The sequence below is a fragment of the Myotis daubentonii genome, chromosome 4 (assembly GCF_963259705.1).
Source record: "Myotis daubentonii chromosome 4, mMyoDau2.1, whole genome shotgun sequence".
NCBI classification, from domain to species: Eukaryota; Metazoa; Chordata; class Mammalia; order Chiroptera; family Vespertilionidae; genus Myotis; species Myotis daubentonii.
In genome coordinates, this window is record NC_081843.1 from 52794240 (window position 1) to 52822211 (window position 27972).

General features: G+C 35.9%; 1 protein-coding gene across 11 annotated transcripts in view; it reads right to left on the reverse strand.

The window, feature by feature from the left end:
- The window catches only part of FER (FER tyrosine kinase), a 293802-nt gene that overhangs the window by 217857 nt on the left and 47973 nt on the right, over window positions 1-27972 (reverse strand). For all 11 annotated transcript variants that reach the window (XM_059693942.1, XM_059693943.1, XM_059693946.1 and 8 more), the window contains 5 exons: window positions 26357-26530; window positions 21577-21676; window positions 7859-8042; window positions 5761-5898; window positions 5039-5158 (listed from right to left, as the gene is read on the reverse strand). In XM_059693942.1, coding sequence (XP_059549925.1) covers window positions 5039-5158; window positions 5761-5898; window positions 7859-8042; window positions 21577-21676; window positions 26357-26530 — 716 coding nt within the window. The remainder of the gene's footprint in view (window positions 1-5038; window positions 5159-5760; window positions 5899-7858; window positions 8043-21576; window positions 21677-26356; window positions 26531-27972) is intronic.

A 27972-nucleotide genomic window follows, 5' to 3' on the forward strand; every position in this document is an offset into this window, starting at 1 on the left:
TAGAGCTTTTGGGAGAGTTCTACTCTAAAACTACTTAAAGCCATATGACTCAGAAACAAAAGCTTAGTAAAAGGAACTGACACAATGAAAGAAAAAATGAATACCTAATATTCTGGAGATAGTCATGCTAACAAAAGAATTCAAAGAGATGAGAAATAAAACCATATTTATTTAACATTATTATCAATATTTGCCCCAACATGCTTCCCTACTTACCCCATCCATTCTCCTCCATTTCAAGATATAGTCTATGTATATACAAACATACATATATGTACCATTTTTTATTAATAGGCTCACACCATAAATATTATTCTATAACTTGTTTTTGCTCTTTATCATATACTTCAGATATCTTTCCATATAAGCATACATATTAACTATCTTATTTTATTTAAAACCTACATAATGGGAAGATTATGGATATACTAAAATTCATTTAACCAAATCTTTACTAATGACTATTTAGGGTGTTTCCAGTGTTTTGCTCAAATAAAAGGACTGTCTGAGATCTTTATAGTCCTTAGCCTCTATTCAAATAATATCATATATATTAAAAAGTGATTTCTTAGATACCCTCATATGCAGATATTAAAAGTGAGAAAATGTAACCTATGAATTGTTTAAAATATTTTTGTGTAATCTGAATTTAATAATTAATGAAGTGATATATTATACCTTGTAGCAGTTTTCTTTTCATATCATGGAACTAACAAAAATTTTCAGATATCGAATATTTCCAAAGGCCTCTGAAAAACCTAAGCATTGTGCTTACAGTCCTTATTGTAAGTAGTAATAAAACAAAAAATAATACATAAACTGTACCATGTGCCAAGGAATATTCCATTCATTCCACATTTATTCATAGAATGTTAACACTATGAGCTGGATGCCATTGTTACCATTTTACATTTAAGGAAAATGAGGCATAAAGGAATTAAGTAATCTGTCCAGTTTCACAAAGATAATAAACTATACTGTCAGGATTCAGACCTAAGGCAACCCACCATATTATGGCTACAGACATACATATCTTTGCATATTTGTAGGTTAAAGTTCTAGAAGTAGAATTCCTGAGTCAAAGTGTATGTGCAAGTTAAATTTTGATATATATTACCAAATTATCCTCCAAATAGGTTACACTAGTTTTCATTTCTGCCAAGACTTCATGAGAGCTTATTCCTCCATAACCTACACAACACTGGGTATTATCAAATTATTAAATCCTTGCCAATCTGGTAGGTGAAATAGCTTCTTTTTTAAAAAATATATATACTATATATTTAATTGTCACAGAATTACTGGTCATTTGAATTTATTTTTCACAAACTATCTACTTGTTTCGTTCATTTCTATTGGACATAATATTTCAACACAATCAACAACAAAATTAATAAATTAAATGCCTCAGGAAAGAAAAGGCATAGGGTATGATTATTTATTATTTATTGTATTATTTTCCATGCTCATTCTTTCTTGGTGATTATTAAAATAAATTGATCCATCCTATATAATAAAACCCTAACTTGCAAATCGATTGAATGGCAGAACGACCAGTCGCTATGATGCACACTGACCACCAGGGGGCAGACACTCAATGCAGGAGCTGCCCCCTGGTGGTCAGTACGCTCCCACAGGGCTCAAGGCTGGCGAGTACAGCAGTGGTGGTGGGAGCCTCTTCAGCCTCCGGGCCTAAGCTGTCAGTTGGACATCCTCCGAGGGCTCCCGGACTGCGAGAGGACACAGGATGGGCTGAGGGACACCATCCCCGCCCCCAGTGCATGAATCTCATGCACCAGGCCTCTAGTTTTAGTATGAAATCCTTGAAAGGATTAACCCTTGCAAACTTAAATATACAATAAGTATATGTATGTGTATATATATATATATATATATATATATATATATATATGTCTACACTAATAAAAGAAAAACATGGTAATTGGCATACGACCACTACCCTTCCCATTGGCTAATCAGGGCGATATGCAAATTAACTGTCAGCCAAGATGGCGGCCGGCAGCCAGGCAGCTTGAAACTAACATGAGGCTTGCTTGCTTCAGTGAAGGAGGACTACAACGTTCCGCGCCTGCCGCTGCAGGCCTCTGAGCCTGCAGTTTCAAAGATTGTAACAAATATAGACGCTAAACAAAACTCCAGAAACCAGCTTTCAGCCGGCTGGGATCTCAGAGCTGGAGTTGATACAGAGTTTCGAGAAGCGAAACAAACCAGATACCTGCTTTCAGGAGCGGAGGCCTAAGAGCTGGAGCCTCAGAGCTAAAGCTGGCCCAGAATAAAAAAGAAAAAAGAAAAAAAGGAGCAGTTGGGAGCTTCAGTCCCAGCCTGAAAACAGCCCTCAGCCCCTCACCCAGACTGGCCAGGCACCCCAGTGGGGACCCCCACCCTGAAGGGTGTGTGACCAGCTCCAAACAGCCATCATCCCCTCATCCAGGTTGGCCAGGCACCCCAGTGGGGACCTCCACCCTGATCCAGGACACCCTTCAGGGCAAACCAGCCGGCCCCCACCCATGCACCAGGCCTCTATTCTATATAGTAAAAGGGTAATATGCCTCCCAGCACTGGGATCAGCGGAGCCACGAGGCCTCCCGGCACTGGGATCAGCGTGACGGGGCAGCGCCCAAACCCCCTGATCGCCCTGCAGCTCTGTGTGTGACAGGGGGTGGGGCCACAACCTCCCTATCCGCCCTGCTCTGTGCGTGACAGGGGGCAGCGCCCCAACCCCCTGATTGGCCCTGCTCTGTGTGTGACAGGGGGTGGCGCTGCAACCTCCCCATCGACCCTGCCTTCAGTGTGACAGGGGGCGGTGCCCCAACCCCCCAATCGGCCCTACCCTGAGCGTGACTGAGGGTGGCATCGCAACCTCCTGATCCGCCCTGCTCTGCGCATGACAGGGGGCGGCGCCCCAACTCCCCAATTGGCCCTGCTCTGAGCCCAACCAGGGCCTGCACCTAGGGATTGGGCCTGCCCTCTGCCACCCGGGAGCAGGCCTAAGCCAGCAGGTCATTATCTCCCGAGGGGTCCCAGACTGCGAGAGGGCACAGGCCGGGCTGAGGGAACCCCCCCCCCCGGAGTGCACAAATTTTGTGCACCGGGCCTCTAGTATATATATATGTATAAGATATATATATATATATATATATATATATATATATATATATATATATATATATATATATTTAACTCATCTTTATTGTTGAAAGTATTATAGGTGTCCCATTTTTTTCCATCACTGACCCCCTCCACCCCACGCCTACCACCACCCCCCAGGCCTACCACACTATTGTATATGTCCACAGTAAATATATTTTTGATGAATAAATTATTTGGGAGCAATGTAATAGTTAAAATAACAGGAGTAATTTATGTCATATTCCTTCACCAAGCAGCACAGGAATTCAGAAATTGAATTTGTCACTAGAATTGAGAAACCCTACCATCATTTAACTCTATTGTTTAGAGCAGAGTTACTCAACCTTGACACTATAGACATTTTCACCAGATAAATCTTTGCTGTAGGAGGCAGTTCTGTAACTGAAGAATGTTCAGCAGCATTCATGGTTTCTACCCACTACATAGATACCAGTAACACTTTCCCACCTGATAAACAAAAATGTCTCCAGATATTTATTGTCAAATTTCTCCTGGAGACAAAACTCACCCAGGGTGAGAACCACTGGTTTACAGATAACTGACATTGTAACAATGTATCTAAAACCGAAGTGAAACTATTAGGAAGGGCTTCAAAACTTGAGACACATCTTCAAGAATCCCAATATAGCTGCTAGGAAAAACCTTCTAACGCCGTACCCCATGCCTCCATTTCTCTCAGCAATAGTCAGTCCACCATAATTACTAAGCCTTCATCTTATACAAGTGACAAGCATTGTTAGTTTCTTCAATCCCATTCAGTTACTTTTATCTACAACACTGTTACTGAACATAGAAAGGAGACTGTTTAATTGTATTAGATGGAGACTTTTGGCTGACACTTTTGAGATAAACTTCCAACAGGTCAGATGATATAACATGCCCAATATTAAAAACCAATTGAGTACATAATCATTTCTAGTTGTAGTTCTGGCACAGAAACAAGTACATATAGTGCTTATTAATAGATATGTTTCTTTGTGTTGCTCCTGACAAAATCAAGAGATAGATTAAATATATAAGAGTAGAATGGCTTAATTATATTTTCTAAATTCAAAAATGTACTATTAACAGACTTTAACATTTGGAAAGGACTAAAAAAACACATTAAGATTTCTCAAAACTCCTTAAAATTTTATGAAATACTAACAACAAAGTGAAGAAAGAACTCTTTTACTAGCCTTTAATAGAAGACATCCCAGTTTAAAGGGAACTCAATTAAAAGTCAAAGTTTTGTACTAAATGCTGCTGACATCTACAAGTCTCTTATCACAAAACACTCATGTATGTCTTCATTTCCAAAATAGTTCTGCCAGTGAATTCTGAGAAAAAAATAGGTTTAAAAAAATAAGTTTTGAAAAGAATAAAGTATTATTCCAATATAAGATATTAGCAATAACTGAATGAATACATTGCACAGAATTTTAATTTTTGGAATTACCAAAATTAATTAGTGAATAATGAGTAAAAGTTAACATATTTCTCAAAACATTTCATTCTGACCAAATAACAATCAGTTCATTTATTACTGTTTTTAAAATATGTTTTTATTGATTTCAGAGAGGAAGGGAAAAGGAGAGAGAGACAGAAGCATCAATGATGAGAGAGTATCATTGATTGGCTGCCTCCTGCACACCCCTCACTGGGAATTGGGCTCACAACCCAGGCATGTGCCTTGCCTGGGAATTGAACAGTGACATTCTGGTTCACAGGTTGATGCTCAACCACTGAGCAACACTAGTCAGATAGTTTCTTTTTAATTTACTTTTCATTGCTTGCAAAAAATAAAACTTGGGATTTTAAATCTCAGAATGTACAACTATAAATAAAAATAGTAATATTTAAGTGTTCAGGTTTTGCAAATACTTACTTTACTTGCAAACTTTCTGCTGTTAAATTATTCCACATAATCTCATTTGCCTGAAGATTTTCATTTTCTTCTAGTAAGGAAGTATCAAACTCAACTTCTTGCTCTTTAGCAGCTGATGTTCTAGTAAAACATGCCAAATCATTTTGATTAATATGAATAGCCTATCATGATATATCTCACTACACACCAAAGGCAGAATATATTTTCTCATCAAAAACTACATTCACAAAGTAAACATCAATAAAATAAATCACATTAAACCCCAGGCAGCAAAGATCTAGTCATGTAATTTCAGCCTTAATTTCCTCATTTATAGAATGCGGATATTAAGTGGTTTTATTCCTGTCATAATGGTAATGAGTATAAAATAAGATGATGAATGCATGGAGAAGTAATTGGTACAGTATAAAATTTAATACACCAAGTCATAGTATTATTACTATAGAAATGTTAAAAAGAAAATACATTTTCATGGATTAAGTACAGGCTTAAGAAATGATATACTAGTGACAAACCTAAAATTTTTAAAGATCACTATATATATAGTTATAATCTTGGAGAAAGGACTTTGAAAGTAATTAAAAGGAAACAAATTAATCTGAAATATCTAATGTCCTAACAAGCTCATCAATATCTCTTATTTCAATTTAGGTAAATATTATATGATATAAAAAATAATACTGCCATCAATACTGAAAGAAGAATGAAAATATCATACATACCTGTGAACATCTATAAAATTATTGTATTCTGTGCTAGGGTCTATCTGCTCAACTGACATTTGAATCTCTTTATGGACATTCACTATTTCCTCCGTAACAAGGCTAGTTATCTGGCTGTATTCATCAAATATGCCTTTTCTGAAAACAAGAATAGAATTTTACAACATTTTAAAGTTTATCAAGAAAACATAGAACCAAAAAGGATTCAGAATAACCAAATAAGAAATGTAATATCAATATTTACAGATGGTAATTTTATGTACCTTCTCCAACGTGTATTTGAGGTGTCTAAATGTAAGGTCAGTGTTGATCGCTTTATGTTTCTCAACATTATCACAGAAATGTTGGATTCCATAACATGGAGCTGTGGGTCCACAACAGTCTCTTTAATGTGTCTTTCTAGTATCTGCAACTTCCTCATAGGCCCTGCCACTTGGGTCTTCTCTTGCTCCTGGGCCTCTGCTCTTCTAACTTCAATGACATCTAGATATCTTCTCCTGGCCTCCACTCAGTAGCAAAAATGTCATAATTTTTTTAGCATTACCTAATAAATGCAAAAGGAAAAACTATTCTGTTGCAAAGACCTGATCCCAACTTGAGAATGCTATAGCATTGGTCATTACTGGCCTCAGCAATAAGTATAGACAGACAAGTTTATCCTGCATATTCCCAAATAAAATAAGATATTCTCTGTTTTTCTTTTCCAAAATCATTACCAAATTTTTCTTATTATGAAATATTCTCTCAGTTATTTTATTTTAAATAGCAAAATAATGTTTGGGCAAAGAAAAATTAGACTTAAACTGCTTCAAGCAATGCTAGTTTGGAATGATTACAAAAATCACCTGATAGACACAATTTTTTAAAATGGGGAGACAGAGAAGTTTAATAAGGATTTAGTAAGTATCCCTGAGGATACGAACTAATAATAATTCAAAGTACTGAATGATACAAATGTAAATAAGTCTATCTAGATACCTTATAAAGCAATACTGTAAGTCGTTACTATGTGGAAATCATTAATATTTACCTTTAAGACAAATGGAGGGGGGGCATGAAGTCTCCTAACATTATATGAATGAGTACTTGTGACATGGGTTTCAATTTCAGTGATATCATGATGGTTGGATTTTTTAAATGCTAGATCTGAAACAATTTCTTGGCAAATAAAGATAATATGCTGTGGGAAACCATTATATGTCTTAAAAATATGTCCTAGTGATGATGAAAATAATATTATTGAAGATTCATGTGAAAAGTTTGAAAAATATTGATTCATTAAATGGAGAATAGGAAACATAAATATTTCTGAATAAACAATATGTAATTTAAAGTAGATGTAACTAAATTTATTCATTTAATGTTTTAAGTAGAGATTTCATTATTTTCATTAACAACCTTAAAAGTATACATATTTATGTTGACGAAAAACACTTTATCTTCTTGAGAAAATAAGGGATCACCTAACCCAGCTAATAAGAAAGATGAAGTCTACCAAAGGGTGGCTTACATTTTTCTACTGTCTTAAATCGCTATGTACGGCACACATGTGTGCATTTAACCAAAATATTCTGTTAGCTCCTTGATGGCAAACACTGTGGCCTACTCATCTCTATATTCAATGTGCTTTGCAGGCATTAGAAATCTCATAAATATTTGTTGATTTTAATCTCATACAACAAGAATATAGCAAATAAACCTTCAAAAAATCTTTCCTTCAGTCTTTTCTGTTGCTCAAAATTTAAATTCCCAACCCTGTGGAGACAGATATCTACTTCTTAATACTTGTTAAGTATTGAATTTTTTTTCATATAAATTTCCACTTAATTGGAGCAAAACAAAAACATATAAAAAAAAGAGAAGGGAAATCCTTGGGGCTGGCTAGAAGGTTTAGGAGAGAAGCATAAACTAAAGGGGTACCAGAAGTGAAAATCAAGAAGAATCGAGGAAAAACAGGGCTGAAACACCCATGGGTCTCGGTCAATAAGAAAACTCACAAAACACAGACAACTTTTACATAAAACCTTAAGTAGGAGAGCAACTAATGTTAAAATCATTTTATGACAGGATTTTATGTCAAATACAAAATGTAACTTACAGTGCTTTTATCATTTCTTCTTGCATCGTTTGTAAGGAGTCCAGAAGCAGAGGAAGGGTGGTGTCATAATACTGATTCTGATGAAGCTGCGCCCCTTTCAATGCCAATACATACTGATTATGCAACACATGAAGTTTCATTGTGGCTTTGTCGTAACGCTCCTTGGCCTTTTCGGTTTCTTTCCCTGGAGAAATCATTGAAGACAGTTATAAGAGAGATAATAAAAATGTTTTATCTTCTCTGAGTGCAAACAGAGCCACCACTATTTTATGCTATTTCACTCATTTTATGGCTAATCAAAAGTTTGTTGAACATACACTATGTGCTTAGCTCTATGCTATTTGCCAATACTTTGTATAGAGGCCGCTCTGAAGGAGGCATGCACTGCAGTAACTGGTGAGTGAAGGATAATGTACAATTTATTTGTAAAACTGTACAGATATATGATCCTTCTCATGTTCAAGCAGCTTACACCAAATTGGAACAACAGTGCGTATAAAACTGTATCACTAAGAAAATAAGAAATTTTATAAATGTTAAATTTTGAGGTCTATGTTTGAGATATCGACAAAGACAAGGGAAGTCAAGGGACACTCTGTGGAGAAAACAGACCTTAAAAGATGAGACAAGTCTAGAAAGGTAAAAAGAAAGACAAAATAGACAATAGTTCCTCCCTCTCTTTCCCCTCCCTTCCTTCCTTCCTTCCTTCCTTCCTTCCTTCCTTCCTTCCTTCCTTCCTTCCTTCCTTCCTTCCTTCCTTTCCTTCCTTCCTTCCTTCCTTCCTTCCTTCCTTCCTTCCTTCCTTCCTTCCACCCTCCCTCCCTTCCTTAATTTAAATTCTTTATTGTTGAAAGTATTATATATGTCTCCTTTTTCCCCCATAGACCTCTCCCAGGCCACTCCCACCCCCCAACACATGCCCTCACCCCCCACTGTCTTCCTTCCTTTCATTCAATGAATATTATTAACTGATTATCACTGAGAATTGTGATAAACACTGGGAACTCAGTATTCAGCAAAGCAGAGTCCTTGACATAAAGCCCATGGGCTAGTGATTTCGACTACTAAGTGAAAACATAGAAATAATAAGCAATTGCACCTAGGTAAGCAAAGAAATAAGCTCAAAGAGAGCAAATTTTGAGGAAATGAATAAAATATGTCTGTATAAATAGGGCAATTTTAGGCTGTGAAAGACTTGAAAATCAAAGCACAGAAATTAAGATTTGATGTAGGACAAGTCTAGGAGATAATTATGAACCAAAACTTTTTGTGGTTACTTTACTAAAACTATTCAGAAAATATTTACAGATAGATAATATGAATACATAACTATGTAAATAAAAATTTTAAGTATATCTTTAATTTTTATGTAAATCAAACAAGTATTTCTTGCCAATTACATACATTTATGGAATAAACCTTTCAAAATATTTATGAATTTTTGCTCTCTTTCCATGGAGAGTCCTCCAAATGAATCCTCTCCCCAAAATAGATCTTACGGTGAGAATTTCCAAGCCCAGAGGCTCTCCTCTGCGGCCACTCTGTTTAGGCTCAGCACCTATGTGACTATTCCCTGTGGTTAGGGATCAGAAAAACATTCCCTATTGGAGAATATCTCCAGCTCAGAGCCAAAAGCAGAGAAAAAGTCAAGATTTTTGCAGAGATGAGACCTCAGACCCCTAAACCAGCCCAGGTAGAACAACAGAAGAAATCCCTTGATTTTCTCGTCACCACTCTAATTCTGAGGCACAGTCACTACATCCAGCTAGTGGAAAAGGAAACAAGCCTTTCTAGCAGACTAACATGTCTCTTACCAACAAACTCCAGTGCTTCCAAGTACTAGACCCACCACTCACTGCTCCTAGGGAGCTGCCCATCATTCTTTCACAGAGCATGAATCTCGAACCATGCTCCACTAGCTGTTCACGCACATGGTGCTATTAATAACTGTTCAAGTTGTTCACAAAATGTTGCCCTAGATCACTTGTTTAACTTTATGACATAATTTCTTGATTATAAAATAATGCAATCACTAGGGCATCTCCCTACCCCTCTCACTGCTGACTGGAAAGAGGTTCCCACTCTGAAATAGGGGGATAAGAACAAAGTATTAATTCAGTTCTATCTGAAGGAATCAGAAAAAAAAATAACATTAGCCCCTAAAGTAGTGGGTTTTCTCACTTTTAAGCCACGAATGACCCACAGGATTAATATATTTGGATAATATATTTTATTTCATTAACCAGTAAATAATCATACAAAGATTTAAATATATAACTGAGATAAGAATTCATGAAATAATTCATCCCCTTACTATATAAAGAATGCTATGTGACTTTTTTTATTCTATTATATTTTAACTAGAGGCCCGGTGCACAGAATTCATGCAAAAGGCCGGCCCTCACAGCCCTGGCTTTGTCCGGAAGGTCATCTGGATGGTCGTTCTGCTGTTTGGTCTAATTAGCATATTAGCTCTTTATTATATAAGATTTTAAAATTTGTTTAATGTCCATTAAGAAACAAATAAATTTTTTTGCCTCAGTTAATATAAATCGCTACAGAAGTTTTAACTCACTCTATATTACACTAGGGGTATTTTTTTAATTTAGCAATTAATAAATCACTTCAATAATACTAATCACACATAACTTTTAATGTCCTCAGGAATACCTTCCCCTACTGTTAGTTACTATAATCGTTTTGTCATAGAATACTGTATTTACCCATAAACATTGCTACTTAGCATCCTTCCTGCAGAAATACATTTCAAAAAAGTCCCCAAGAGTCAATGCCATTAATACATCTATGGCCAGTCCCACATCCTTCCTTGAAAATGACAACCCCTTTTTCTCCCTATCCACACAAGTCAGGAGGAGACTTCTATTGTAAGCTGACGTCCAAGATCCAAAGTGCATACCTGACCAAAAAGAAACCAGCCCTTTGGCTGGGAGCTAAGTCACATTAATGCCTGAAAAGAGTGAAAGTTCCTGAACACCTACTAGAGAAGCTGCCAAAGCCCTTTCTAAGAGCCTTTCCTTTAAAGTGGATTTTTTTATGTGTGGTAGTTTGTTGTTGTTTTTATTGGTTTACCATTTTTAAGCTACTTTATGTTTCTGTCACTTGAAATTCGACAAATTCTGACTACAGTTCAAAAGATCATTGCACTTATACAGATAAATTGATTTCAAATAATAAAAAAATCTTCTAAAGTCCGAATATTCATAATAAGAAAATAAAGCAAGCATATACCAGGACAGAATTTTCCAGTGTTGTATTCTAATTTATTAAATTTCATTATAACTAATATACATATATGCATAACCCATGGACACAGAAAATAGTGTGGTGAAGGCCTGAGAAGAGGCAAGAGTAGGAAGGAGGGGATCAATGAGGGGGGAAAGGAACAGCTGTAATACTTTCAACAATTAAGATATATTTTTTAAATTTTAAAGATATATTTTTTAAAATTTTATTGTAAGTTTAAAAGGTATAACTAGTGAATTCAATGAATTCCATACATGATGTTTTTTAAAAAAATATTACTTTTTATATGAACTCTATTATTCCTAATTGTTACTAGGATTTTTCAGCATGTAACTTGAAGAGTCACACTCTCCACAGAAACATTTTCATGGAGACATTTAAAATATTTAAACCACCCATCTGTCCTATTTGCACAGATTTTTTAACTGCACAGTACCCATCTGTCTTTCTAGCTGGTGCAGAATGATTCACTAAATATGCAATACTCACCTCACTAAGATTTTGTAATCCAAAATAACATTAGAAAAGTTAAGAAGTTCCCAGATACTTTTTTCCTTATCAGATTTAGTGTATGACAAATAAGCGAAAGAAAACTATTATTGCCAAATCTAATTATCATGATTATTAACACAATTTGAAAAAAAATTTTTAAAGCCTTTGAAAACATTGAAGGCAGATTCCAGTACATTAAAATAATGGCAATAAATTATTTTTAAAAACTTTGGACTTAAAACTAATTTTTGGGGGGAGATATGTTTTCATAGATTGGGGGCCCTGTTTTTGTACTCTACAGTTCATGTACACTTGTGCATTTGGATATAATGTGTACTTGGCACAGTCTCATGATCAATTGATTATTCTATCTGCATTCTCCCTTCCTTGTAGGAAAATGAAAAGTTTGGTACAATTTGGAAAGAAATTCTATTATATTTTTTTCCTGACTTGTTTTCAATAAATATTTAGGGTCCCATTGAGAATATGTAAATAAATTCAGGAAATAGTAATACTATGTAAAAATCAAAATTACAGGTAAAATTTTAAAAATTCTATTCATCTAACAAAATATATCGCAAAAAAACTAATATGATTCTTGCCACATAATTCTTGCCACAAAACTAATATGATTCTTGTTGCCTCAGAATATCTCAGATCACTATTATACTTGCTTAACTTTTAAATAACTATGTTAGAGCTGAAAATTAATACAAAGTATACAAAGTGAATAAATTCTCATTGACAGATACAGAATTGTAATTCTGTTGTTGTATACTTTGTTTTGTTGTAATAAAAGGCAATGAGCAGGGCATAGAGTTATTCTATGTGTCAATCAACGGAGTAAACCATCCAATTTTTCCTCTTCTACATAATAAATTATAATTCTTTTTGCCACCACTTGTTGACAAATCTGTTTAATGTTTGTAACAATAGAGTGTGCATACATGTCATGCCATAAACAATATTATGAAGCTAGCAAAGCTCAACTATGTAAGCTTGACCTTCACAAGAGACAGTCTACTTGCTTTCACATTTTGGGTGATTTCTGTTCATTATTTTGCTGTTTAAAATGGTCCCTAAACATAGTGCTGAAGTGCTGTTTAGTATTCTTATGTTTAAGGTGGGTGTGGCGTGCCTTACAGAGAAAATAGATGTGTTAGATAGCTTTTAGTCATGAGTTGTAACACTGTGGTTCAATGTTAATGATTCAACAATATATATTAAAGTGTCTTTAAAAAGAAACACACACAAAACAATGTATTATTAGGTGTACTGGTGATGTATTGCTCAACTGTCAAAACTGTGACTCTGCTAGGGACAATGATTCAGTACTCAGGTAATGCTAATTTAGTGCTCACAGTAATTTTATAGAGTACTAGAGGCCCGGTGCACGAAATTTGTGCATGGGGGAGGGGAGTAGGTCCCTCAGCCCAACCTGCACCCTTTCCAATCTGGGAGCCCTGATGGCTTAGGCCCACTCCCCGTGGTTCTCTACTCTCTGTGGGGCCTGGCCGCTCCACACCCGCTGCTCAGAGGCTCTCCATGGCCCATAGCCTCTCTGCAGCCAGGGCGGGATGCTTGCCTCATTGTGGGCTTGATCCCCAGTTGGGGGCATGCAGGAGGCAGCCAACCAGTGATTTTCTCTCAGTGATGATGTTTCTGTCTCTCTCTCCCACTCCCTTCCTCTTGGAAATCAATGAAAATATATTTTAAAAAGAAGAAGAAGAAAGAAGAAAGAAGAAAGAGGAGGAGGAGGAGGAGGAGGAGGAGGAGGAGGAGGAGGAGGAGGAGGAGGAGGAGGAGGGAGGGAGGGAGGGGGAGGGGGAGGAGGAGGGGAAGGGGGAAGAAGAATGAATAAAACAAAGCAAAAAACAGCCATTCTTTGGATCATTGTCCCAACCCCTTGAGATTCTGCTTCCTGGCAAGTATGGACAGTTTGGCTCAAGTAAACTCATAAAAGTTCTCTCCAGGTTTGAATGTTTTTACATGAACACGACATATACACCTGCTGGCTTCTGAGGGTGAGGAGACAGAATCAGTCCATGAGGTCTGCTGTGAAATTGTCAAGGAGTCTGTTTTTGCTGTCAAAAGCCAGGTCACCCTTAGAAAGAGTGTAGAAAACCAGAAATGGGATTTACAAAGAGAAAACAGACAAAAGCGAACAGAGGGATGCTCCTGCACTCTTTTCCACCCAGACAAGCTGGTTTCTCAAACATCCTCCCTCCTCGAAGTTGCTGAGCTGCGGCCTAAGGGTGGGGGAGTCAGAGAAGCCTGAGGCGAGGTCCGAAGCTCTGACATCACCAGAGAGCTTTCTGCATCTGAATGAAGCCTTGGAGTGAGATCCACTGGAATGAACCACCCTGACCTCCTCTCCTCCCACTTGCTCCCTACCCCTCCCCGTACTCCCCGAGCCCAGGATCTGTCTGCTCCCAGCTGCCTCCCCGAACATGCCAGGTGCAGGTGGATCCCAGAGAGTGGGCACTGCTCCCCACAGCAGTGCCCAGCTCCAGATGGTGCCAGCGCCCTGCAGCCTGTGGTGCTGCGGTCCCAGGGACAGCAACACCCAGCAATGGCAGAACCTCAGCCTCCCTCCAGACACAGGAGGAAAGACAACCTAAGCAGCAAGCCTAAGGGACGCCCGGGAGGGACGTGCTTGCCGAGCTTCCATGTAGAAGGCCACGCACACACTGCCCAGAGGCTCTCCAGGCCCGGGGCAGGACGCTAGCCTCATAGCCAAGATGACAAAGGAAGCATTCTGCCAGGCCGCTCATGCTGCCCACTCTCAGCGGCCGCCCCCCAAGGACTGGGGAACTCCAGCAGGCTGAGGGGACTGGACGCTGACATCTTTGTGATGGAGTGATGGTTAATTTGCATATTACCCTTTTATTAAATAGGATAAATATCATAAATAACAAGAATCAATCTTATAACCAGAATCTGACCAATTCTAATCACATCTGCTACTACCACCCAGTTCAAACCAGCATAAGCCAGTGCCTGGATTACTCCAATAGCCTGGAAGCAACTGGTCTTCTATATCCATCTTTCCCCCACCCTCTTATTTTCAACAGGCTACCAGAATTCTCTTATAAAAATGTAAGTTAGTTCATGTCATTCCTCTGCTCAAAACCCACCAATGGCTTCCCATCTTACTCAGGGTAAAGGGTTTTAAAGAACTACCAAGACCCTTCATAATCTGTGTCTCCCTTGCCACCACCATCATTCTCCCTCTGATTCTCATACCTCCATACCTTTCCCTTATCAATCCTTCAGATCTAGCCACACAGATGACTGTTATGCTTCTCAGATATGCTGGACATGATCCCATTTCAATGACTTTGCTTTGGCTATCCCTCTGTCGCAGAGTAATCTCTGCCCCATAAAACCACATGATTGACTCCCTCACCTCCTTCACTCTTTATTTAAAGGCCTCTTTCTCCATGACAACTAATCTGATCAACCCCCAAACACTCTATCTACCTATAGTGTTTTCTCCATTGTAATTATTACCATGTAATATACTATGTTTCACGTTTTAAAAATTAATTAGCTATTTTCTGCTCTAAAAAGTAAGCCTTTTGGAGGCAGGGATTTTGGGATATTTTGTTATCTGTAATATTCCTAATATAAATAACAGTGCCTGGCACATAACAAGAAAATGTATGAATTGCTATAGTTCTTATTTCAAAAATAAATTTAAACAAATAAAATTCTTAAAAAGTTAAAAGTTGCCCTGACCAGTTTGGCTCAGTAGATAGAGTGTTGGCCTGCGGACTCAAGGGTCCCGGGTTCGATTCCGGTCAAGGGCATGTACCTTGGTTGTGTGCACATCCCCAGTAGGGGGTGTTCAGGAGGCGGCTGGTCAATGTTTCTCTCTCATCGATGTTTCTAACTCTCTATCCCTCTCTCTTCCTCTCTGTAAAAAATCTACAAAATATATATTTTTTAAAAAAGTTAAAAGTTATAGAAAGATTACAATTTTTACCTTCTGCATCAGTTCTAATACTCAAGTCCAAAACTAATATTGTTAAGGACATCACCTATAAAATGTAGAGGAAAATCAGCAAAAAGATTTAACTTCTCTTAACCTCTTTGAATGTGAAACTTAGCTTTATTTAACAAAACTAAGCAAAAAGGGTACAAAGCAAGTAATTATGCTTTCATTTTATTTCTAGGAAGTTACCTCCAGAATATAAATGAATCATGGAGCATATTCCATCCCACATAATATTTCAGTATCTAATAAGAATATTATAGCTGTCACTCCAATTTCTATAGCTTTAACCAAATGCAAATTTAGATTAATAACTAAAAGTGCCATTACTCTTTATGACCTTGTAGAGTTCCTATCATATTAAGCTCCATGCAATGAAAAGCATTCATGCCTTAAGTTAGATGCTAATATATCATGTACTAATAAGTAGGTCTAAAAAATAAAAAGGAAAACCTCTCACTTTCAGGGCACTTTCAATAAAATTAATAATCAACAAACTTAGCTTAAACTCTCCTTTGGTCTTTAGCAAGTCCTGTATCCAAATGTATTTCTTCTCTATGTTGAACTGAGAGGTAAATTTGAATTTCAGAATATTTTTCTAGAACCTCCATACATCATCCATATGTAATTTTGATTTTTAAAAATCTCCAAGGTTTAGAGATTATTGAATAAGAAGGCCAGTTGTCATTATTAGTGGACTCAAAATGAGGAAATCAACTAAAATAGATTTTTTAAGTTTTATTCATTTTTTAAAATTTGAATTTATTTAAACACAAATTAACCATCTGTCTGAGATCTGAGCTCATTTCAAACTGGTTTTCATAATTAAAGTACTCTAAAGAGACAACTCAATGGATCTAATCAATTTTAATTGGCTATAAAATATCACAGAACTATTCATAGTGAGTGAAGAGACAATTTAAGAAAAACTACTGCCAATTATAGAAAACTTTACTTTTTTTTTTAATGAGACATAACAGCTAATTCACCACAATCTATCTATAGGTGCCCTCTTACTCCATCTGCTTAGGGTAGTGAGAGCTTATAAATAATCAGGGAATTTACTAATCCCTTAGCACTCTTTTGTATTTCTCACAGAGAAAGAAGAATTTGAAAGAAAGATTGTTTCCCACTCTTGTCATAAAAGTGTGTGAAGAGAGCTCCCTTCAAACTTCTCCAGACTGACTCCTATGGGCATGTGTCTTGTGGAGTGGCTCATCCTGCCTTGTTTTTTTCCTGAACACGGTGCGTGATAAAACAGAAGCATTCAGAGTTCTACCCATGTAAGAGAAACCCCTCATAAATGCTACTGTCCGTATTTTGAGGCTTGATAAATATAAAACACTAGTGTAATTCTATCCATATAGAATCAATTAAATATGTCACATCAGAATATGTAACTATGAGGCAGTTATTTTGAACATCTTTTCTAGTACTTTAGTATATCTTTAAGTAAACTAGAAAATGAAATTAGTAAATTTACGGACATAGCCATAGAAACTAACCAAAATAAAACAGAAGACAAAAAAGACAGGAGGAAAAAATGATCACAGCATGAGTAGGCTGTGAGACAGTTACAAGCAGCTTAATACACACGTACCTGGAGTCTCTGAAGGCCAGCAGAAAGAGAAGGGGTGACAGTAAATATATGTGAATATATAATAGATAAAAGTTTTCCACACTCATTAAAACTACAAACTCTCAGGTATATACAAGAAGCTCAGAAGCCACAAAAAGTAAAAAAAAAAAAAACACATCATGACCAAATCACTTAAAACAAATGATGAAAAGCAAATCCTAAAAGCTGCCAAAGGGAAACAAAATGTGCAGATAAAACAGATAACACAGCAAAGAACAATATGAGGGATAATAAGAGTCACTTCATAATGATAAGAGAGTCATCAAGAGGATATAACAATCTTGACTGCTTATACACCTAACAACAGAGTCTCAAAATACATGAAGCAAAAAACAGAGAACTATAAGAAGAAACAGAGAAACCCACAATTACAGTGGGAGATTTCAACTGCCCCATATCAATAATTGATAGAACAAGTAGACAAAAAATCAGTAGAAACATTAAAAATCTGAATAACAATATTAACCAACTGTACCAAGTTGACAAATAGACCACTCCAACCAATAATAGAACACACAGTCTTACCAAATATACATGAAGAATCAAGATATGCCATACTATGGGATATATAACATGTACATAAATATAAAGAAATAAAGTCATAAAAAGAATATTTTCAAACCAAAATGGAAGTAAATTATGAATAAAAAATAGAACATCTCAAGAAAAATGCCATAACTTTAGAAAATTAAATAACACAATTCTAAATAACCTATAGATCAAAGAATAACGCAAGGAAATATTGTGAACTGAATGAATATGAAGACATAATAGTATATGAAAAGGATAAAATGTTGCAAAAGGGTACTTAGGGACATTCATAGCACTAAATGCCTGCATTAGGAAAGGAAATAAGATACTTTTCAAATCAATGATCTAAGCTTCCACATCAAGAAAATAGGATTGGTACAAAATAAGCTTAAACATTCAGAAGGAAATAATAAAGACTAAAGCATAAGTCTATTAAATAGAAAGCAAAAAAATAGAGGGGGGGGGAATAAGTGTTAGTGAGGAAGTGGATAAAAGGGACCCTCATGCACTCTTGGTGGGATAAATTTGTGCAGCCACAGTGAAAAACAGTATGAAGGTTCCTAAAAAAAAATAAAATAAAATAAAGGACAACATATGACCCAGCAATCCCACTTCTGGGTATTTATCTGAAGAAATCAAACACACTAATTTGAAAAGATATGTACCCCTACATTCACTACAGCATTATTTACAATAACCAACATATAGAAGCAACTCTATGTGTACATAAATAGATGAATTGATAAAGAACATGCAATGCATTTATACAATGAATATTACTCAGCCATAAAAAAAGAATAAAATCTTGCCATTTATGACAACATGAATAGACCTAGAGAATATTATGCTAAATGAAATTAGAGAAAAGCTTATACTATATGATTTCACTTATATGCAGAAACATAAAACAAAACAGACTCATAAACATAGAAAATAAACTAATGACTGCCTGAGGGAAGTGGGGTGATGGGCAAAACAGGTGAAGGGGATTAAAGGTACTAACTTCCAGTTATAAAATAAATATGTCACAGGGAATATAGTCAATAATATTACAATAACTTTAAATGGTAACAGATAATCACTACTCATGACAATTCATTCACAAGGTATATAAATGCTGAATCACTATGTCATACACCTGAAAGTAATATATTGTATGTCAAAGTATACTTAAATTTTTTTAATAAATAAATAAATCTAGTACTAAGGCAATCAATCAATCCAATGATGCTGTAGAATGATAACCCCCCACACACACACAAAAGCAAAACCAAAAGCTGACATTTGAGAATATTAATAAAATCGATAGGCTTCTAGCCAAAATGATTAGGAAAATGAGAGAGAAGACACAAAATACCAATATCAAGAATTAAAAAGGAAATGTCAGCACAAATTCTGCAAATATAAAAAGGTGAATTAGGGGATATTATAAACAACAATACCAATAAATTCAACAACTTAAATGAAATGGATGAATTCCTTGAAAGTAGTAACCTACTAAAATTCAAACAAAAAAAAACAGATAAACCAAATAGCCATAATCAATTAAAGAAACTGAATTTAAAGTTTTAAAACCTTCAGAAATAAATTCTACCAATATTTCAGAAATATGAGCTGTAGAACACAAGTCTTTCTAAAAAATTGAATAGGGGGTAATCATTCAGAGGACAGCAAAATAAAAATGAGATAACGATATTACAAGAAACAAAGAAAAAGACAGATGACATTTACAAACAAGTCCTAGCTGGTTTGGCTCAGTGAATAGAGCGTCGGCCTGTGGACCGAAGGGTCCCAGGTTCGATTCCAGTCAAGGGCACGTGCCTGGGTTGCCAACTTGATCCCCAATAGGGGGCATTCTCATTATGGATGTTTCTATCTCTCCATTCCTCTCCCTTCCTCTCTGAAAATATATCAATAAAAATATATTTTAAAGAAACAATGTAACCATCAAAAGCATTTTAAAAAAATTATAAACAAAAACTTAGCCAACCATATTCAACAATATAAAAAATGATAATGCAGCATAGGCAAGAGGAGCTATCATTCCAGGAATGTGAGGCTGTTGTAATATTTGAAACGTGAAAATCAATCAAAATAATTCACCCTATTAAATCAAAAAGAAGAAAAAATGTCATCTCAATCGATACAAAGAAAGCATTTGACAAAAATCCATCATCCATTATAAAGAATGAATAGAAAGGAATTTCTTCAACCTAATTAAAAAAAAATATTTGAATACTACAGCTAACATCATATTTAATGGTGCCAGACTTTCCCCCAAGTTCAGGAACAAGGCAAACATCTTTGCTCTTTCTGCTTCTACTCAACATTATACTAGAGGTGCTAGCTAGGGCAATCAACAAGTAAAAGAAATCATAATGAAAAGGAAAAATAAAACTCTTTATTCACAGACAACATGATCCTGTAATTCTTTTGTGAAATCATCTACTTTTATAAGGATGATGTGATGGCAAACTTTTCCAACATTTACAGGCGTATGTCAGAACCCTAGTCCAGATACAAACTATATTTATTCACAAATTGTTTGATGGCAAAACTATGTGTTTAAAACCAACTAAGATGTTCAGAACTCAAGCTATAATAGAAAAGTGATACCTCTGTACTTTCATTTACTTCAAAAATAACAAGATAATATATAAGTAAAAGACAAAGAAAAATACATTAATAAAAGAGAATGGTACATTAAATAGTAAAAAGAAAATGGAGTTTCTAATAAGGCTTACATATTTAGCCAGAAAGGAAAAAAATTTTTTTTATTGATTGCAGAGAAAAAGAGAGAGGAACAGAGAGATAGAAACATCAATGATGAGAATCATTGATCGGCTACCTCCTGCACGCCTTCTACCGAGCCCGCAACACAGGCATGTGCCCTTGATGGGTATCAAAACTGGGGACCTTTCAGTACCAGGCCAATGCTCTAACCACTGAGAAAAGCCAAACCAGTTAGGTGCCAGAAAGAAAATTTTAACTTTTATAATTTCAACTTTTATAATTAAAAAAATATATATATATGAAAACTGCTTAGCTACAATTCAAGACTATAACCATAAATCTCTGTTAAAAACATTGGTTTCTCTTTCCATTTACTTTCCAACTGTCCAATGAAAAGTGTAGGACACTAGACACATAAAATTCAGCTACAAAGGCAAGATAACGCTACAATATGATCTTGTGATTTTAAAGGCTTTTAAGCATCATGGTAAAAAGGGGATTGAAAAGGCTTCTAAACAAATACAACCTTGTTTTTCTTATTCAGCACTCACTAATTAACTAAATCTGATGCTAGATATCAATTTAAATACTTTGCATTCCATTACACAAATGCTACATAATTCCATTTAGTATACATTATTCAAAAACATTGTGCATCATTTTTTTATAAAGGAAGAATTATTACATAATTTCACAATCAGTCTATTTTGGTTTATTTTGGTATTTTTTTAAATATATTTGTATTGATTTCAGAGAGGAAGGGAGAGAGGGTGAGAGAGAAACATCAATGGTGAGAGAGAATCAATGATCTGCTGCCTCCTGCACGCCCCACACTGGCGATCGAGCCCACAACCTGGGCATGTGCCCTGGCCGGGAATTGAACGGCAACCTCCTGGTTCTTAGGTCAACACTCAACCACTGAGCCACGCCAGCCAGGCATATTTCAGTATTTTTTAACATAAATTAGTCTAAGTGGAATCATTACACTACTTATAAAGATAATATTCAAATGATAAGAATAAAAATCACTAAAGTAAACACTTTTTCATAACTTTGCCATACCTTTAGCTAAAGCTTCTGTATATTTCTCTTTGGCAGAATTCATTTCTTTTATTAATTGTCTATAGCTGGATTTTAATTTCTCTAATTCCGTCTTTGTAACCTGTCAAAAAAAGAAATTTAAAAAAATTAAAACATAAATTTACATGATCAAGAACTTAAATTCCAATGTGTACCTTACTGCTTATAGGTCAGAGTTGCTCTTTAATACACAATTACAGACAATAAATTAAAAATTTCTAGGGGAGGGGGTCGTCAATCGGGGAAAAAGGAGACATATGTAATACAATTTTTAAAAAATTACTTTAGCCCTGGCCCTGGCCGGATGGCTCAGTTGGTTGGAGAGTCATCCCTTACACCAAATAGGTTTCAGGTTCGACTCCCAGTCAGAGCACAAAGGGCACACACCTAGGTTTCAGATTCGATCCCCATTGAGGGCTTGAATGGGAGGCAACTGATGGATGTTTCTCTCTCACATCAATTTCTCTCTCTCTCCTCTCTCTCTCTCTCTCTCTCTCTCCCTCTCTCTCTCTTTCTCTCTCTCTTTCTTTCTCTTTCAAATTAATTTTTAAAAATATTCTCAGGTGAGGATAAAAAAAAAATTTTTTTTAGCTCTGACCAGGTGACTCGGTTGGTTGGAGCATCATCCTGTATACCAAAAGGGTGCAGGTTTGATTCCCTGTCATATCTAGGCTGCAGGTTCAATCCCTGGGCATGGTATGTACAGGAGGCAACCAATCCATGTTTCTCTCTCTCAATGATGTTTCTCTTACTTTCTCTCCCTCTCCTTCTCCCTCTCTCTCTCTATAAAAATCAAGAAAAACATATCCTCAGGTGAAGTCTAAGAGTTTCTTTGTTGATTCTCTTTAATTTCCTGCATAGACAATCATGTCATCTGTAAACAAAGGCAGCTATATTTCTTTGTTCCCAATCTGTATACCTTTTATTTATTTTTCTTGTCTTATTGTATTAGCTAATAACTTCCAAAATAATGTTAAGAAGCAGTGGTAAAAAGGAACATTCTTGTCTTGTTCCTGATCTTCATAAGAAAGCTTTGATTTTCTCACCATTAAGTATGATGTTAGCTGTAGGATTTTTATAGATATTCTTTATCAAGTCTAGTAAGAGTTTTTATCATGAATGAGTGTTGAACTTTTTCAAATGCTATTTCTGCATCTATTCATATAATCACCTGATTTTTCTTTTATTAATCTGTCTATGTGATGGTTTCCAGTCATTGATTTTCAAATGTTGAACAGTCACATACCTGAAATACACACCAATTGGTCATGGTGTGTAATTCTTATGATACATTGTTGTATTTTATTTCTTAATAATTAAGGATTTTTGTGTTTATGCTCATGAAGATATGAGCCTATAGATTTCTTTTCTTCTAATATCATGTCTAGTTTTGGAATTAGGGTAATGCCGGCCTAATAGAATGAATGAATCAGTTTCCCTTTATATCTTCTCAAAGAGTTTGTAGAGAATTGGTATAATTTCTTGCTTAAAAGTTTGACAGAATTCACCAGTGAACCCATCTGAACCTAGTGCTTTCTGTTTTGGGAGATTATTAATTATTGATTCAATTACTTTAATAGATATTTGCCTATTCAGATTATCTATTTATTCTCAATTAGGTTTTAGTAGATTGTGTTCTTCAAGGAATTGGCTCATTTCTCTACATTATCAAATTTGCAGGCATTGAAGGTTCATAGTATTCCTTCATAAGCCTTTTTTTTCTTTTTTTTATTATTATTAGTTAAGGTATTACAAATGTGTCCTCATCCCCCCCATTAACCCCCAACCTCCCCCCCACACACAAACTCATGCTCCCATCCCCCTGTTGTCCATGTCCATTGGTTTGGCTTATATACATGTATACAAGTCCTTCGGTTGATCTCTTCCCCTTACCCCCGCCCTCCCCTACTTTCCTTCTGGGGATTGATAGCCTGATTGCTGTTTCTCAGTCTTCATAAGCCTTTAATATCCACGGGATATGTAGTGATATACCTCTTTCACTTCTAATATTAGTAATCTTTGCTGCCCTGTGCTTTTGTTAGTTAGCTAGCTAGAGGCTTCCTAATTGTATTGATCTTTTCAACAAACCAGTTATTTTGTTGAGTTTTCTCTACTGATTTCCTGTTTTCACTTTCATGGATTTCTGCTCTAATTTTTATTATTTCTTTTCTTCTGCTTACTCTGGATTCAATGACCTCTTCTTTTTCTACTGTCCTATGGTAGAAGATTAGATTATTGCTTTTAGAACTTTCTTCTTTTCTAATATATGCTATACATTTCTATACATTTTTCTCTGTCTCTTCCAACTATGTGTTTTTGCCTTTTGGTAGGCCTTACCATTTTTTCTTGGTTGACAAGCACGATGTTTTAGATAAAAGGAACTGATGTAAATAAAGCCTTTACCAATGTGGTGACAAAGATGTCAGGGAGGGGAAGCATGCTATAGTCCCATGACTAGGTCTCAGTTTTTACTAAGCCTGTGCCCCTCAACTGTGAACATCACATGTGTTTCTCAGTCCCCAGCCCCCCTTTCACGAGACACGATGGCTAGAGTGCACCAAAGTTGTGTATTTCCCTTCCCCCAGGTTGTTAAGCTCTCAGTTTCTCATAAGGGCAGATCTTGTTAAGAAGACCAGAATACTCTGGCATATGGCGAAATGGTTTCTTTTCTCCTCCCCCAGCCAGGACCATGAGACTTTTCTCCAATGTTCACTGTGAGAACCTGGAAGAGATCCAGGAGGTAAAACTCACAAAAGTATGGGGGCCACTCAACGACTGGGTCCTCCTGAAGTTTTTAATTGTCACAGTTGTCCACACTGAGACTCCAGGACTTGTCAATTACCATTCAGGTTTTTCTGCACCCAGCACTGGTTCCCAAGGAGGCTCTGATAGGTTGTGCTATATTGCTATATTGGCTTAGCAGTCTACTTAATTTCGGCAACAGCTGTTTGCCCTGTGACTTCACTTCTCTTATACACCTAAGAAGAGTTGTTCATTTTTTAAATTTTTTCAGCCTTTTACTTATTGTTTGAATGAAGTGGCAACCTCCAAACTTCTTATGTGCTCAACCAGGAATTAGAAGCCTTAACTTTTGAAGTTGTAAAGAACCAATTCATTATTTTGCAAACTGGCAAATTAATAGCAAAAAGCAAGCATTTATCCTGCCTTCCTCTTTTAAACTATACCTCAGAGTAACCAAATAGTTGATCTAGGGAAAGTCTTAATTGAAAAATTCCAGCTAACAATTGCATCAGGAATAATAGAAGAAAAATCTTGCCATTATGTAAACCCCACTGAAGTAATAGATTAATCATTGAACACGAATTGTTTCTAAAACTATTAGATGAAAAGCGGAAGGGAAACTTTATTAACAGATTGATCAGGCTGGCAAAACTGGAACCCATTAGTCATATTTAACAACACAAAATGATAAACAAGCAGACACAGACATTATATACCTCTGAAATAAAACAAGAGAAAGTCTATACCAGCACCTATGATGTGTACTTGTCCAAAATAAACAGCAAAAATCTTATCAAATCTCTAGATCTAACTTCCAGTTTTACAGGAAAATTAGAAGATAAAGGAATATGTGAAATCATGTCACAAGATGCTAACAACAAAATCCAAAATAAAGGAAATTCAATTCTATAAGGCAAAATTACCCAGTTTCTCCCACAAATAAATGACATTTTAAAGAGGGGGGAGGACAACCTACATTAAAGAGAATTATTCAAATGTAATGTAATGGCCTGTTTGGATCCTAATTTAAATGAACCAACCACAAAAAGCATTTAAACAACAATCATTTGAACACACAATATTTAATAACATTAGGAATTATTGTTCAATTTTTAGGTAGGTTAGTAATAATATAATTGTGTCTTACAAAAAAGAGTATGTATTTTAGCAATACATAAGAAAATATTTATGAATAAAATGATATCTGGAATTTTCTTTAAAATGACCCAATATAGAAGAAAAATTAGGTGAGAATATAGATGGGGGTAAAATAATTTAATATGTGGGTGAAAGGGTGGATGGGAGTTCATTTTACTATTCTCTCCTCTTTTGTACATTTGGAAATTTTCATAATTAAAACACTGTAAAAGTTATCCAGAAAAGAAACACTCTGAATGTAGAGAAATTTAGAAATATCCTAATCTATTTTCCTTATATTTTCATTTTTCTTTTATGATTAGTGTTACACGATAAAATTTTTTTAAAGCCTTAAAGGAGTTATTCCCATAAGTAAAAAATAAAAGTTCTAAGTGATAGCCGAAACCGGTTTGGCTCAGTGGATAGAGCGTCGGCCTGCAGACTGAAAGGTCCCAGGTTCGATTCCGGTCAAGGGCATGTACCTGGGTTGCGGGCACATCCCCAGTGGGAGATGTGCAGGAGGCAGCTGATTGATGTTTCTCTCTCATCGATGTTTCTAACTCTCTATCTCTCTCCCTTCCTCTCTGTAAAAAATCAATAAAATATATTTTTTTTAAAAAAAAAAAAAGTTCTGAGTGATAAAAAAGCATTGTATTATAGTTTAACTGGTGGTATTTTTTCTTTTGTACGAGTACATAAAGTAACAGTATATCTTATAATCAATAATGTCTTATATTAAAAAAAATAAGATATTATTTACTAGAGACACCAAAACTTATTTGTAGTCAGGAAATATGCAGGAAACAATTTTTAAAAGTCAAACAGGATAAAATATTTCAGTGCATTTAAAGACTAGTTAGAGGAAAATTTGAGAAAGACAAACCTTGATCATCTCTGCCTCTATCTGCTGATGAACAGCTATATAACTTTTCTTCACCTGCTGCTTGTCTTTGATCATCATGGTGAGCTTGTGTAAGGGTCCAGAATTTAGGTCCTCTGCATGTGTCTTCATTATCCTACTAAGTTGTTCTGTCTGCTGAATCATAAGTAGCCAAGACTTTTAAAAACATAAAGAAATAAAATTAGGGTGTACTAGAAGTTTGCATTTAGGTGTACTTTAATTGTCTAAAAAGCTTAAACATTTAGTGTTACACACATGATTACATTAAGATAAAAACAGTAGGTTTCTGGCAATTGTGCAATAAGCTATGAATGGTTCATATTTAACATCTTCAACTTCAAGTCCTAATGCTTCAACTGTGTGTAATCAGAGACTATGCAGAATACTAGGAAAGGGACTAAGGGACTCAGAACCCACACTTGCATTCTTCTGTTTTTCTCTTTTTATTTTTATTTTTTTTTAATCTTCACCCAGGGATATTTTTCCATTGATTTTTAGAGAGAGTAGAAAAGAGAGGGAAAGACAGAGAGAAATATCGATGTGAAAGAAACACATCAATTGGTTGCTCCTGCACACGCCCTGACCAAGCCCAGGCTGGGAGATGCCTGCAACTGAGGTACGTGCCCTTGACTGGAATCGAACCCAGGACCCTTCAGTCCACAGGCCAAAGCTCTATCCAATGAGCCAAACCAGCTAGGGCTTCTGTTGGTTTTTCAACACACTGATACATTGTTTCTGCTCACACCATTCTAATTCCTCACAAAGGCCACTATTTCCTGATGCAACAGAATTTTTCCATCTTTATTCAAAGCCTGTCTCTCTCTGGCTTCAGATCTTGCTGACTCTTCTATTTTGGCTTGTATGAGTTCTTATCTTCCCACATACAAACTTGCTTCCTCCCTTCCTAAAAATGCTTTCCCAGTCCTTCTACCTGTTCATCTTTGCTGCTTATGTCTTAAATACAGGCAATCTCTGGATTTCTAGCTTAGTCATTCTCTTCTGTTAGTAGTTCTCAATGATTTTCCAGCATAGCATTTTGCCTCAATAGCAGAGACACAAAATGATGGAAAAGACAAGTCATGTTATTAGAATTTCTAATTTATAAATACTGAAAAAAGTAACAGAGGAATGCTCATTATAGGTCTCCTATTCAGAAACAATAATTGGAGATTTACCACAGTCAGGGAAAATCCATGTTAAAGATACAAAAAATGGACAAGAAACAAAATCTCAGACATATGTCACAGCAATTTCTTCACTGATACTGCTCCTAGGGCATTAGAAACTAAAGAGACAATGAACAAATGGGACTACATCAAAATAAAAAGCTTCTTCACAGCAAAAGAAACCATCAACAAAACAACAAGAAAGCCCACTGCATGGGAGAACATATTTGCCAATGTTATCATTGATAAAGGTTTAATCTCCAACATTTATAGGGAACTCATACAACTTAACAAAAGGAAGATAAACAATCCAATCAAAAAATGGGCAAAGGACCTAAATAGACACTTTTCAAAAGAGGACATTCAGAAAGCCAAGAGACATATGAAAACATGCTCAAAGTCACTAATCATCCAAGAGATGCAAATCAAAAC